At 41.0% G+C, this 12,302-nt stretch overlaps 1 protein-coding gene across 1 annotated transcript in view; it reads right to left on the bottom strand.

The window, feature by feature from the left end:
• The window catches only part of SEC24D (SEC24 homolog D, COPII component), a 160,024-nt gene that overhangs the window by 7,766 nt on the left and 139,956 nt on the right, over window positions 1-12,302 (bottom strand). The window contains exons 16-21 of the mRNA XM_088452248.1: window positions 12,043-12,139; window positions 8,107-8,252; window positions 5,078-5,216; window positions 4,832-4,950; window positions 3,546-3,725; window positions 2,123-2,314 (exon numbers count right to left, since the gene is read on the bottom strand). Of these exons, the coding sequence (XP_088308374.1) occupies window positions 2,123-2,314; window positions 3,546-3,725; window positions 4,832-4,950; window positions 5,078-5,216; window positions 8,107-8,252; window positions 12,043-12,139 (873 nt within the window). The remainder of the gene's footprint in view (window positions 1-2,122; window positions 2,315-3,545; window positions 3,726-4,831; window positions 4,951-5,077; window positions 5,217-8,106; window positions 8,253-12,042; window positions 12,140-12,302) is intronic.

The following is a 12,302-nucleotide window of genomic DNA, read 5'->3' on the forward strand; positions in this document are numbered from 1 at the left end:
CGTCACCATAACTCGGTGTCTCTTTTACACACCCATCCTCTTTGTCTACCTTCTGCAGCCAAAGTAAATATTTTAATAAATACGACATGCATAGCATGGCGTATTATTAGATCACAATCCCACCTATCCAAATTGTCCTCGCTTTTTTTACCATCATGGGGTAACCCTTCTTTCCCACCTGGCAATTCAGCCCAATTCCAAAGCTGGCATACCAGTGGCCTTCAATATCTTTATCAATTTTTACATTAACAAACACTCTAACCTCTCTCTCGCTCTCAGCTGCAGGAGAAATTCCCCTGCATCATTATCCCTTTATTTCCCTACTTGCAGGCAATGAGCTACATTCAAACCATGTTGCGTGGTTTTTTGACAGCTGGCCTAAACTGGGGTCTGGATGGTACACTGCGTCGCAATCCACATGGCCCTTTTTCTACTTCCTTTATATATTCTTGTGCCAGACCTCTTATTGATTTAGAGTGAAGTACTACAGGACTAGCAAAATGGAAGGAGGTCTTCCCGCAAATCTCCATAGAGACTATTGCTCTTTCATGTCTTAAAATGAATAAACAATTAGAATCAGTCTCTTACCCAAAAATGCATCTCAAAATCTTACACAGGGCATACTACACCCTCAAATTGAAATACATTATTGGTGATGCACCTAATGCCAACTGTTATAAATGTTCAGCGCCTGACACCGATATTGTGCATTGCCTATGGGATTGTCCATGTGTACAGACTTTCTGGGGTGAACTTAATAGATATATTAAAGAGGTTCTAAAAATTATTTTTGTAATCTCTAAAGATTGGGTTTTCTGGAATATATCTACAAACACATACTCAGGGATTGACAAAGGGAAATAAGCTACTTCTCTCACAAGGGATTGAATCTAACCCACCTACTCTAAATCTAAACATTCTCTCACAAGGGATTGAATCTAACCCACCTACTCTTACATTATTACACCCTAGAATTATATTTCTGTCTACAATGGACTGGACAGAGAAGTTCACCAATAATGAAGATCTCAATGAAAAGTTTTTTGGCATCTGGTTGCCTTATATTCATACTTTATCCCCATCACTTAAGGATTCTCTACAGAGATGCTTCCAGCTTACGTCATGGTTTAACTAGGAAGTACATGATAATGGCCCTCCCTACTGATCAACACTTAACCAGCCCGTTAACTGTATATGTAACTATGTATGTGATTGTTTCTTGTGTGTGCAACTGCAATCTATATCTAGATTTATTTACTGCAAATTATATAATTATCTTGTTAGATGATTCTTTGCAATTTGTTTTATTATGCTGAGGATAATTTTATATATATTTGTATTACAATATGCTGTTTTCCTAACAATAAAATATATATTTTTTTAAAAACCAATGATGTTCTTCCATAGTAAAATATTACTAGGTCACACAGTTGAGTCTTGAGAACATTTCTAGCTTAAACCTTATCTGAGCCACCTCTTGTCTTCACTGCCATGTGAATTACTTGTGGTAGTACGTAAGTTGTGTTACTATACAAATAAACAGTGCATTCTGATGTAATTGCTTATAATATCTTGGTTCTGAAGTCCTCACTTCGGTGTCTATTAGCAAAGCTTGTGTATTATACGCACTATAAATTATTAAAGATATTAGACGTCACCTTCTAATATCCATCTAATTTATATATATTAATGTGACATAGATAAAACAGGACATTAACTTATTAGATACCGTTGCACTATGATATTTGTGGATACAGTGAAAGGAACCTGGACAATAGTGCTTGTCATATACACATTCTGTAGTCCTACTTGCCAACTTTGGTAGAAGGCCTTTGGGAGATGCACTGAGAGGCAGGACCAACTGGGAGGGGTAGGAAGCATTAAGTGTCAGGGGCGTTATGATTGATGTATGGCATATTGCGTCATCATGCTCCTACCCCATCCACTTCACAGGAGAAGCTGAGCTCTGCACTCACAATATAGTAAGGCTATATTAGCAAGCAGTATATGCATTGCTTTATACAAATGATCTGTACGAAAAGGTTTAATCTGATATTTTCGCCTGTTTCTCTGCCACACTATGGACATCATCATTGTTTCTATACCACACTAAATTACTTACAACTTCTGAGCTGATGTGTGCAAAGGAGGGGACATTAAAAATGCCTTGGATAAATTCAGGTGGAGAACTGACACCCAACCACAGGAACATGCTAATTCCATTGGCCAATAGGAATATTCCTCCGTCTGACAAACGCTCCTCAGAGCAGCGCACAGCGGAGATAATGGCGTCACTCTTGGTGTCCATCGTGTGCTAAATTAAAATCACATAAGTAAAGAATAGTTACTTACATACAAACATTATAGTAACCAGCCCTATGTACAAAATAGACAAACTGAAAGAGAACATTATACAGATATTACCTTTTTTTACAATATGTATGTTAATATAAATATGTTGAAGCATTGCACAAGTTGTACTGCTTTACCAATTGTGCTACATATTATTAGTTATTATTACAAACAGCATCTGCGTCATAAAGCAGAAGTGAATGCTGGTTCTGGTCTTTGTTTATTCTAAACTAGTACATCCTTTTCCACTGTTGAGGATTTGGTGTTATGCTAACTTTAACTATAGGCCTTTATATGGTTCAAAGTTGCTATACTTCTAGGTGTGTATGTACTAAAGGTTGATTTTGTCTTTTTGGTGTATTTATAGGTAATTTTTTATGTGAATTGCAAATCGACCAAACATTGATTCTCACATAGACCAGTACAGTATTCTATCATTTACTAACAGTCGGATTGAAAATCGACTACAAAATTGACAGAAAAATCCTCAAATAAGTAGACTATTAAAAAACAGGTGATTTTAGTTTATAAACACCATTCTATTGGCAGGAACTTAATTATGATGCCTATAAAAGTAAACACAAGCATGTGGTGCACTGTGGTATGCACGTAAACTCCTAACACCAGTTCCTGCGGCATAATTCCGTTGGCCCGTTCCTCATACTCATTATAATCCACTTCCACAGCTGCGTGTAAGTGGCACTACGCCCTACACGCCTATCCAGGTCCATCTTGGATTTGACAGTGCTGGATGTCTGAAAAGCGCTTCACACACTGGTGCTTGTTGCGTTTTAAATGTCCCACAGAATTTACTGCAATAACTGCTGCCCACTTTCTTCTTGCAGATGTGCTTTGGGCCTAGCAACCAAATAACTCCTCAAAGTTAGACAACAAGGAGATTACCAATGCACAATTATCCTCAAAGTTAAACCTGACATTGCAGCCAGATTTCGGGGGGAATTCAATTAGCTGTGAAAAGTTTTCACGGGTGAAAAAGTGAGGTACGGCTATTCAATTAGGCTCCCCTTTTCACCCGATACCTTTGTTAACAAAGTAATTGGGTGAAAAAGGGAGCCTAGTCAAAAATCGACCTTGGGGTAGCAAAGAACTTGGTTTCAAATATACCCACATTTGTATCCTTTATATACTGTTTTGAAGGCTGAGGTATGTGTTTTCTTGCAATGTTCACTTACTATTGGGAGAAGAAGGGGGTAGAAAAATAGCTGGGAGCTGGCCACATCCATGGACATTAGCAGCTGTCTTTGGAATGTCCTCTCGTCAGTGGCAATCTCTGAGCTGCCAACCAGAACTTCATTCTTTAACAAGCAGTTCATATAGACTGGCAGCACTTTCATGGAGTCTGGAAGGATCAGCTGGAGAAGAGAGATGTCAAAATATATTAATGACTCAGCTCAGACTTATACATGTTTCTAAGCTTTTCATATTCAGGACCATGTTCCGTCACACATCATTAGACCTCAGTAGTGCACAGTACTAAAAACAAAGGGGGACATTTGTAGGGTAACAGTACAGGCTGCAATTAGAGTTAGGGTTAGGTTTAGGGATAGTTAGGTTGTCTATGCAAAACCACATGGTAGACATGCCGACTGGTATCAGACATGTGCTGTACTGAGTAGCCTGTGGTAGTATTCTCCCCTTTACAATAGAAACTAGCCAGGCAGCCTGGACCTGGGGCTGGTTGGGGATTCGGGTAGAAGAGTGTGTAGTTTTTTTTCAAAGATTGTTTTCTTATTTTACACAGTTCACTGTGCATGGGGCTGTGTTATTACATGCAGCGATTGTGCATGGTGATTTCAGTTACTCAGAGTCCACCTACATATGTGATTCTCCTACAAACAGGTCCCATTAACAGTACAGGGCCAAAACCGATCCTTGCCAGCTTTCAGCGGAGATGGTATTTCTAGCCAATATAATAAAAAAAAGCTTCACACTATTTTATAATGTTACCATCATAATTTACTTACGCCATATTTAGCAGTATTTTAGAAGGAAAACTGAAAAGTTTGTTTAATTGAAAAGTATTTTGATGTGACATTCCCACTTATCATGCAGGTTATCCTGCCTCTGCACACATTACAGTAGGTGCCCCTTTAGTTTGTGGATGCGGCTGACAAAACCAGAAAGCACTGTTGCAGGGTACCTATGGTGCGCCTCAACATTTACCTTCAACACATCTTTATGAGCTACACTATACAAGGAGAACCTTTAAAGAAGAAAGATAAATACATTTACATAAAGCATGAATATTATTGTAAATGGTAATATTTCCTTTTGGCATATACAATATGAAAATAGGACTAGTGTGCTTTATGTAATAAAAAAAAAGGAAAATGTGAATATAGGGGAGAGACGGGAAGTGGTGTAAAAGTGAGACATACATCATATAACCCTGCAATGTAATGTGATGAATGAAGAAGGGAGACTTGTTTGTGTTGTACAGTAGATTGCTTCCACTTACCTGACTGGCAGCTGATGGGCTGGCACAGTTCTTCCTATAGCACGCTAAAATGTGCGCAGTCTGATTGATCAAAACATCACGCACTGTCTTTAGAGGATGATGCAGGACTGCTTTGTAAGCTGAAATGAAACAATGACTTTGCAATGTAATAACCTGTTAACAGGTAAACATGTATATAGGACCCTAACACTAGAACAACAACATTTTAAGTGAAAGAAGTTTACGTAAAGGAAGTTTAAAAAGTACCTGATTTAGCGAAGAAGTTTATGAGGGCGTCTGTCTCACAGCTCTTGTATAGCTCTGACAGTTGTGAACTGCAGGCCAGGCTGATGTTATGTATAAGCAGGCGTCTTTGGCCACTGATAGTTGTGTATAACAGAGCACACTAAAGTGACACAAGAACACAGAACATTATGACAGAGAATATTGTAGTATTTTGTATATTCATGTAAAAAAAAAGTGGAACACATTCATTGAATGAAATAGTACATTGTGGGTCTTATTCAGAACTGGACACAAACCGGATTTCAAAATGAGTCGGAAAAAAAAGTTGCATATGTCAGTTTGTAGCTGTGTTCACCAATTCCTCCTGGAGGCATAGCTTCACAGAGAGCACTGATACTGCTGATAATCACAGGGCACAATGGAAACATATTGGGGCTGGTTCTGGGTCAGACGCGTCTGTGTCTTTAGGCTAATGCTGCTATAAGCCCTTCCCTGGTGTATATCTGTGTGTCCGAATGTGCAAGGACTGAGGGCCTGATTCAGACCCGGTCGCAAGCGCTGAGCACTCGCAACCGGGTCAATGTTTGCCCACTGGACATGCGCACGACGCAGCCGGCTCCGTCATGCGCATGCGCGAGACCCGGCTAGCGACGCGTGCTCCGTCACTCCAGGTCTCGCACCAAAGGGGGCGAGCTGTCGATGGTGATTGACAGCTCGCCCCGTCGTTTGGTAGGCGGGCAGGGGGGTGGCTGGCCAAACGGAGGCATTCCCGAAGGAACGCCTGCCGTTTTGGGGGCGGCCCCAGAGAGCTTCTGGCTATTAGAGCCAGAAGCTCTCTGGGGCTTGCGGCCACGAGACCCTACCACAAGGGTCTCGTCGCAAGCCCGATGGGGGCGATGCTCTTGACCATCGCGACCATCAAACTGGCCGCTCGCAATAGCTGTGGGTGGTCACCCAGAGCTATGCGAGCGGCCATGGGGCCGAACAAAAAAAAACAAAAACGTCCTGATTCAGAGCGAGCACACGTTCAGAGCGTCCGTCTCTGAATCAGGCCCTGAGATGCCCACTTGCAGCATTTGTAGATACTGACATACCGCATAGTGCATCTTTAGCTACACCATCGGTCACACCATGGAAACTTGCACCAGCGCTATGACAAGTGCAGTTTCTCCATCTGGCCTCCTATGTGATCGGTTGAGAGTCTTTGTATATAACAGCTTTCAGTGACACGCCCATGTCACGCCTCCGACACTCGCATTACACGCAACATCTCCGTGCCTCTTTTTAGCCACCCCATTACCTCCCAGTCACCGTCTAGGAACATCTATCCCATTTCTCTGCTACTGTGTCCAAATTTGTAATGGATCTCTGTATGCCCAAAATCAGGACGCATGCGGAGTGTGACTCAGGCGCATAGCCAGACAAAATACATCGCTCCCCTGAATTCGATATTGCTGCTGTGTCAGATTCAGGATTAGCCCCATTCCTTCTAATAGCTGTAAAGTGCAGATAATATGCACCACCCAAGCGGATAAATAGATATATTATCCATTATTACAACACTTAAAAATATATGTGCTGACTTAGGGCCTGATTCAGCAGTTCACATAAGTGCAGTGCTGAACGCAGATTCCCCATAATCGTCATTCACCTCCTGCTGCATTTGCATTATTGCAAGGATCGCAACTGCAAAGCTGCCTGCGTGCACTACACACTACAGGATATGTCTGCATGCAGCTTTGCAATTGTGATCCTTGCTGAATCAGCCCCTTAATACTTAAAACCCACTTGCAACAGTTTTACTGTGTTTGTCTACATGGGAGTGTTTTTATCGTTTGCAAACAATCAGATGTAGCCATCACCATCAGTGTGCAACCTACACCAGAATTATAGCACCAGCAACTCAGGCCCTTAAATCTTTGACACGATTACTACTTTGTGTGTGTAACATTTCTTTACAGGTGAACTACAGGTTCCAGTGGGCCCTTAATGCTGATACTTGTGGTACTCCAAGTACCAGCATGAGGAAGAGGCTGTAGTTCTACTGTTAAAGACAACGTTATCACTTCTATTTTTACACACAATTTACATCAGCCCAGGCCTGGGGTGCCCTGGAGAAGAGTCCCCTTTATTGGGGGGTCCCCACTTCCCCAGGGATCCTCGTCCTGGCAATCTAACAATCAGTTGTACTGCTTTGACCAGGGAACCCGGTGAAAGGGTTCCCCTGGCTGTGGCATTACACGCCCGCTAGAAAGAGTCCATTGCTGGTTATGGAAAATACTGGGAACCCCTACTCATTTTGTCCCCTGTATTTCCAAAACCAGGACCGGCTCGCTGAGCCCAGTGCTGGTTGTGCAAAATACAGGGGACCCCTACGTCTTTTGTCCACTGTATTTTCACAACCAGGACTGGCTCTGAAAATTCCGGGGCTGGTGGTGCTTTTAGGGAAGGACCCCACATAATTTTTTTTTTTTTAAATGTAACACTTTACAAGCATTTTACACATAGATGCATGCATCTGTCATCCATACGTGCTCATGCTAAAATCAAAAGCATGAAGCAGGTCTATTATTTTAGGTATTTGAAGTTCGATTTTAAGTTCGATTTGTTGTTTCTTTTCAAATTGAATCTTAGTAAATATGGGATTTGTATGTTGGTCTATGTAAAAGTACCGATATTTTTCCGATGTTCGATTTTGAGTGGAATTTGAATGAAATTCGGTTTTGCCTTTAGTAAATCTCCAAATACAAAATCGAATGTCAAATCACACTAAAATCAAAATCGATCATTAGTACAGAAGCGTCCAGTTACACTGATCGTGCCACAAAAGTGCAGATGCATCGTGCCATGCGATTCCCCGCACCTGCATACGCTACGGTTTGATGTGGCGCACACTGCGATCGCACCATGCATTGATATGGAGGTGGGGACACGAACGCAGTGCGCGTATCTGCTAGCGGACGCGCGTCTCACGCTATAGGTGACACAATTTATCAAGCTAGCGGCAAGGATGTAGCTGGGCATATCTGTAAATATACCCCTAAGTATACCTGAATTAAAGCTCCTGCATCCTCGCCCAGTTTGTCATCATGTTTAAATTCCACAGTCACTGCTTTGTCTGAGTCCACAGCTGCCATTTCTACATCTGTTGTGTTGTTCATGTATATAGCACCAAAGAAATCTGTGGCCCTGAAGCCTATTAATGAAAAAAAGTGAATTTAGTATCACAATTTTACACTGTCCGCTAGTTAAGCACATGACATACAGAGGAAGCAGCAGATCCACTCCAGCACACACTAGTATTCATTTATAGTAATCACTGAGGGCCTGATTCAGCAGCGATCGCAAATGCAACTACGTACGCAGATCTAGCGATTGTTAGCCATCACACATGCGTATAAGCCGCACTGCGCGTGCGCTGTGATCGCACTAAGATTAAGCACACACAGAGGAATCCATCGCAGAGTGAGTGACAGGCTGTGAGCGTTTGGAGGTGGTGATGGGAGAGTGGTCGGGAAAATGCATATGCGCCTGTCTGTTTGAACGCTGTTGCTTGGGCGTGCATAAACTAGCCACTGCGATTTCATACACAGCTTGAGAGCGTCCGAGGAGACTTGCAGTATCTACGGCAGGTCAGACCTGGTGTAAATGCTGCGTGACTGGCCGATGTGCGTCGATGGTTTACACAGGTAAGCGATGTTGTACGCATGTTAGAAGGCAGCAGTGGTCGTCTTTATGCCGGCTGTGCTTTAGCAGGCATTAGCATATTTTCGCAGCCGCGTTCCATGCAACATCGCAGCTGCAATCGCATGAGCCATCGCTGCTGAATCAGGCCCTGAGTTCATAAACTATTAGCAGAGCAATGGCAAACTGATCAATTATAGTACCTGTGTGCTGTGCAAAGCAGATTGTGCTGGGTGTTATAGTGCGGCAGGTGTGATCGTGGTACTGCCACTGTCGGATGGTAGCACTGGTGGTCTAGTGTGCAACGGCGGTGGTATACTGTAATTGCTGGTAATACAAAATCACTGCTAGGCTCCAAAGTGGTGAGAGTCTCCTGGATCCTACAGTCCATGCAGAAAGCCAGGAAGGACACACGTATGGGGATGCAGTGAATGCACAGTAGCGCATGTCAGAGGTTGAACCTCTTTAGCTGAACTGTCCTAGTGACCATCATCTCTGTTCTAACTGTCAGAGACTGGAGAGAGGCAGTGTAGGAGGATTATAGCCTAGAATAACAGTAACAGTCAGGGTCCATGAGGGACACAACCAAGGAGGTACGTGGTGGCAGTGTTGAATTAATCTCAGACTGTGCTAATATAGCTCTTAATGTGAGACAGCAGAATCCACATATATAGAACAGGCATGGCTCCATAGATTAAAAATATATAGAAATCTTTATTATATAAATAAATATGTATCAGGTTTAATAAAGACAATTATCTCACAAATAACAATGAAATGCCTCTTTACATTGAAACAATATAACGCTGATATATATTATCACCACTGCTTGAAAAAAATCACTTGTGTACTTGACACATTAAAATATTGTGGACAGTTTAGATCAGATAAGTGATTGACACCCAGTACTGAGTAAAAAATCCAGTTGGAATTCTGAATTGGTGTCCAAAGAGGTATCAAGTGCAAGTTATCTGGCCAGATATGCGTAACGCTGTGAATAAATTATACCTGTCCGTAGCCGTTTGGAGCTGTACAGCGCTGAGGTGGTTTAATAGAATCGGCTTCCCAAGTGAAGCGAGTGGCCGCCGGAACTGGGCTGATGTTGCATCAGCAATCACTTTGTCTCCCTTCGTCGTTCGCTGACCCGCTATTAACACTGGGCTGGAGCCTGTGTGAAATCACCTCCGTGTGATGCCGCTATGCAGAGCAGCAATCGCCTTGAAATTTTTGGGGATGATGCATCCAGAATAGACTGTCCATAAACAAATGGTGCTTTGCAAATCAGGGGAGTCCACTGACGCGTTTCGCCCCTTTAAATGGGGTCTTTTTCCAAAAGTGACTATCACATGCTTTGGTTGGACTTATATAGCACCACAAGGTATTTCATTGGATCATTAACTCAAGTTGATCAGTGTTCCGAGGTGTATCACACCTGAGACCATGTGGAGTAGTTATAATGTTCTCCAATGCAAAACTATATCAATACTCACATAGAAATCTCAATAGAAAAAAAGAAAGAGGATTCAATTGATATAGGTAATTAAATAAATATAAATCATTGTTTCAATACATATATATGAATAAAAACACATTTATTCTATACGTGGAGCTCATGACTGTACTATCTTAATACAAAACACATGTTTAAATAAATGTAAAATAATTTATTAAAAAATATTTTTATTGTTCTATCCCAATCTGGGATCCAAACTCATGCCCCTTCTGACATTGTTCACTGAACGTTACCTCTGCTCTACAGAGGTGGTTCATTTGTATAGAGAATTCTGAATCCTCTTTCTTTTTTTCTATTGAGATTTCTATGTGAGTATTGATATAGTACAGCTCCAAACGGCTACGGACAGGTATAATTTATTCACAGCGTTACGCATATCTGGCCAGATAACTTGCACTTGATACCTCTTTGGACACCAATTCAGAATTCCAACTGGATTTTTAACTCAGTACTGGGTGTCAATCACTTATCTGATCTAAACTGTCCACAATAATTTAATGTGTCAAATACACAAGTGATTTTTTTCAAGCAGTGGTGATAATATTTATCAGCGTTATATTGTTTCAATGTAAAGAGGCATTTCATTGTTATTTGTGAGATAATTATCTTTATTAAACCTGATACATATTTATTTATATAATAAAGATTTCTATATATTTTTAATCTATGGAGCCATGACTGTTCTATATATGTATGTGGATTCTGCTGTATCACATTAAGAGCTATATTAGCACACAGTCTGAGATTAATTCATTACTGTTTGTGTATGGGTATTCACAAATCCCAGTGTTTAAGACTTGCTGCTTTAAATTAATTAGGAATATTTCTGCACCTATATAATTTTATTGTACTTTTGATAAGCGCCAGGATCATTGGTCTGTCACGTGGTGGCAGTGTGACTAGACTGCAGGATTTGTACAAAGGTCTAAAACTTAGCTTCCTCTAAATGAAACACATATGATGTATGAGTCAGCCCTAATAAATATTAAAATATGTAATAATCATTCTCTACAGGAAATCAAGATATAATATTAATGCATGTGCTATAGTATGATCAGGCCTTTTTTCACCACTGATGCCACCAAAGGGTATATTTAGTAAATAGCGTGTTTTCAAAGCCGCCAATTATCAGAGGCTTTGATCGTTGGATTTAAATCGGCAATATCTATAGATGTAAAACAAGCCTGATTTAGCATTTCAATTTGGGGGCTTTAAAAACCCGCTGTTTAGCATATATACCCACAAGACTCTCATCCACATTATCTTCCACCTCATATACTGTAGTGTCCACCTCTATAGCCTCCCTCAAACTCACCTCTGCCAACTTCAATCTATCCTGAATGCTGCTGTGAGTCATTCCATTAAACTCTTACATAGTTTACAAAACAAAAACAAATAAATCATTAATTTATAAACTATCATAATAATAGCTAACACTACAAAGGGACTATTATTTTATACCACATACAAGGCCAGAACTTTTATCTTTGAAACTAATGCAACATTTTCATGGAATGAGCCTTTTCCTCTCTCACTATTTGGCCTCGGCCTCCCCCCATGCATCCTTCTTCCGAAGGGTATAGGCCCCTTCCATCAGCCAACTATTCCACCACAGAGAAATGCAAGGGTAGAGATATATAAAAAAAAATGGAATGAGCCTTTGAAGGCAACAAATAGGGTTACAATGACTTTTATAAAATGTAGAAGAGAGGAAGAGATAGGATAACAGTAAAATAAATGGTCTTCCATGATACTGGCAATGTTTTCCCATGTTGTAATACAAGGTTACCTGTACTTGTGCGGACTCTCATTATAACGTCAAATCCTATTCGCTTTTCAATATCTTTTCTGAGGTCACTTATAAACTGTTGCCCATCGATATGCACCTAGATGAGAGAAACGCATTTGTTATGGCAAGGGGACATTATCACCAGTAGATGGCAGCATAACACAACTCGCTTTTACACTGAACAGTGGAGTGTCGCTGACAACAGACTGAACAGTCAAGTAGGGCTGAACTTTCCCATTACATGCAACTTCCTCTTAACT

Source organism: Taudactylus pleione, unplaced genomic scaffold (assembly GCF_031769625.1).
Source record: "Taudactylus pleione unplaced genomic scaffold, aTauple2 ptg000036l, whole genome shotgun sequence".
Taxonomy (NCBI): domain Eukaryota; kingdom Metazoa; phylum Chordata; class Amphibia; order Anura; family Myobatrachidae; genus Taudactylus; species Taudactylus pleione.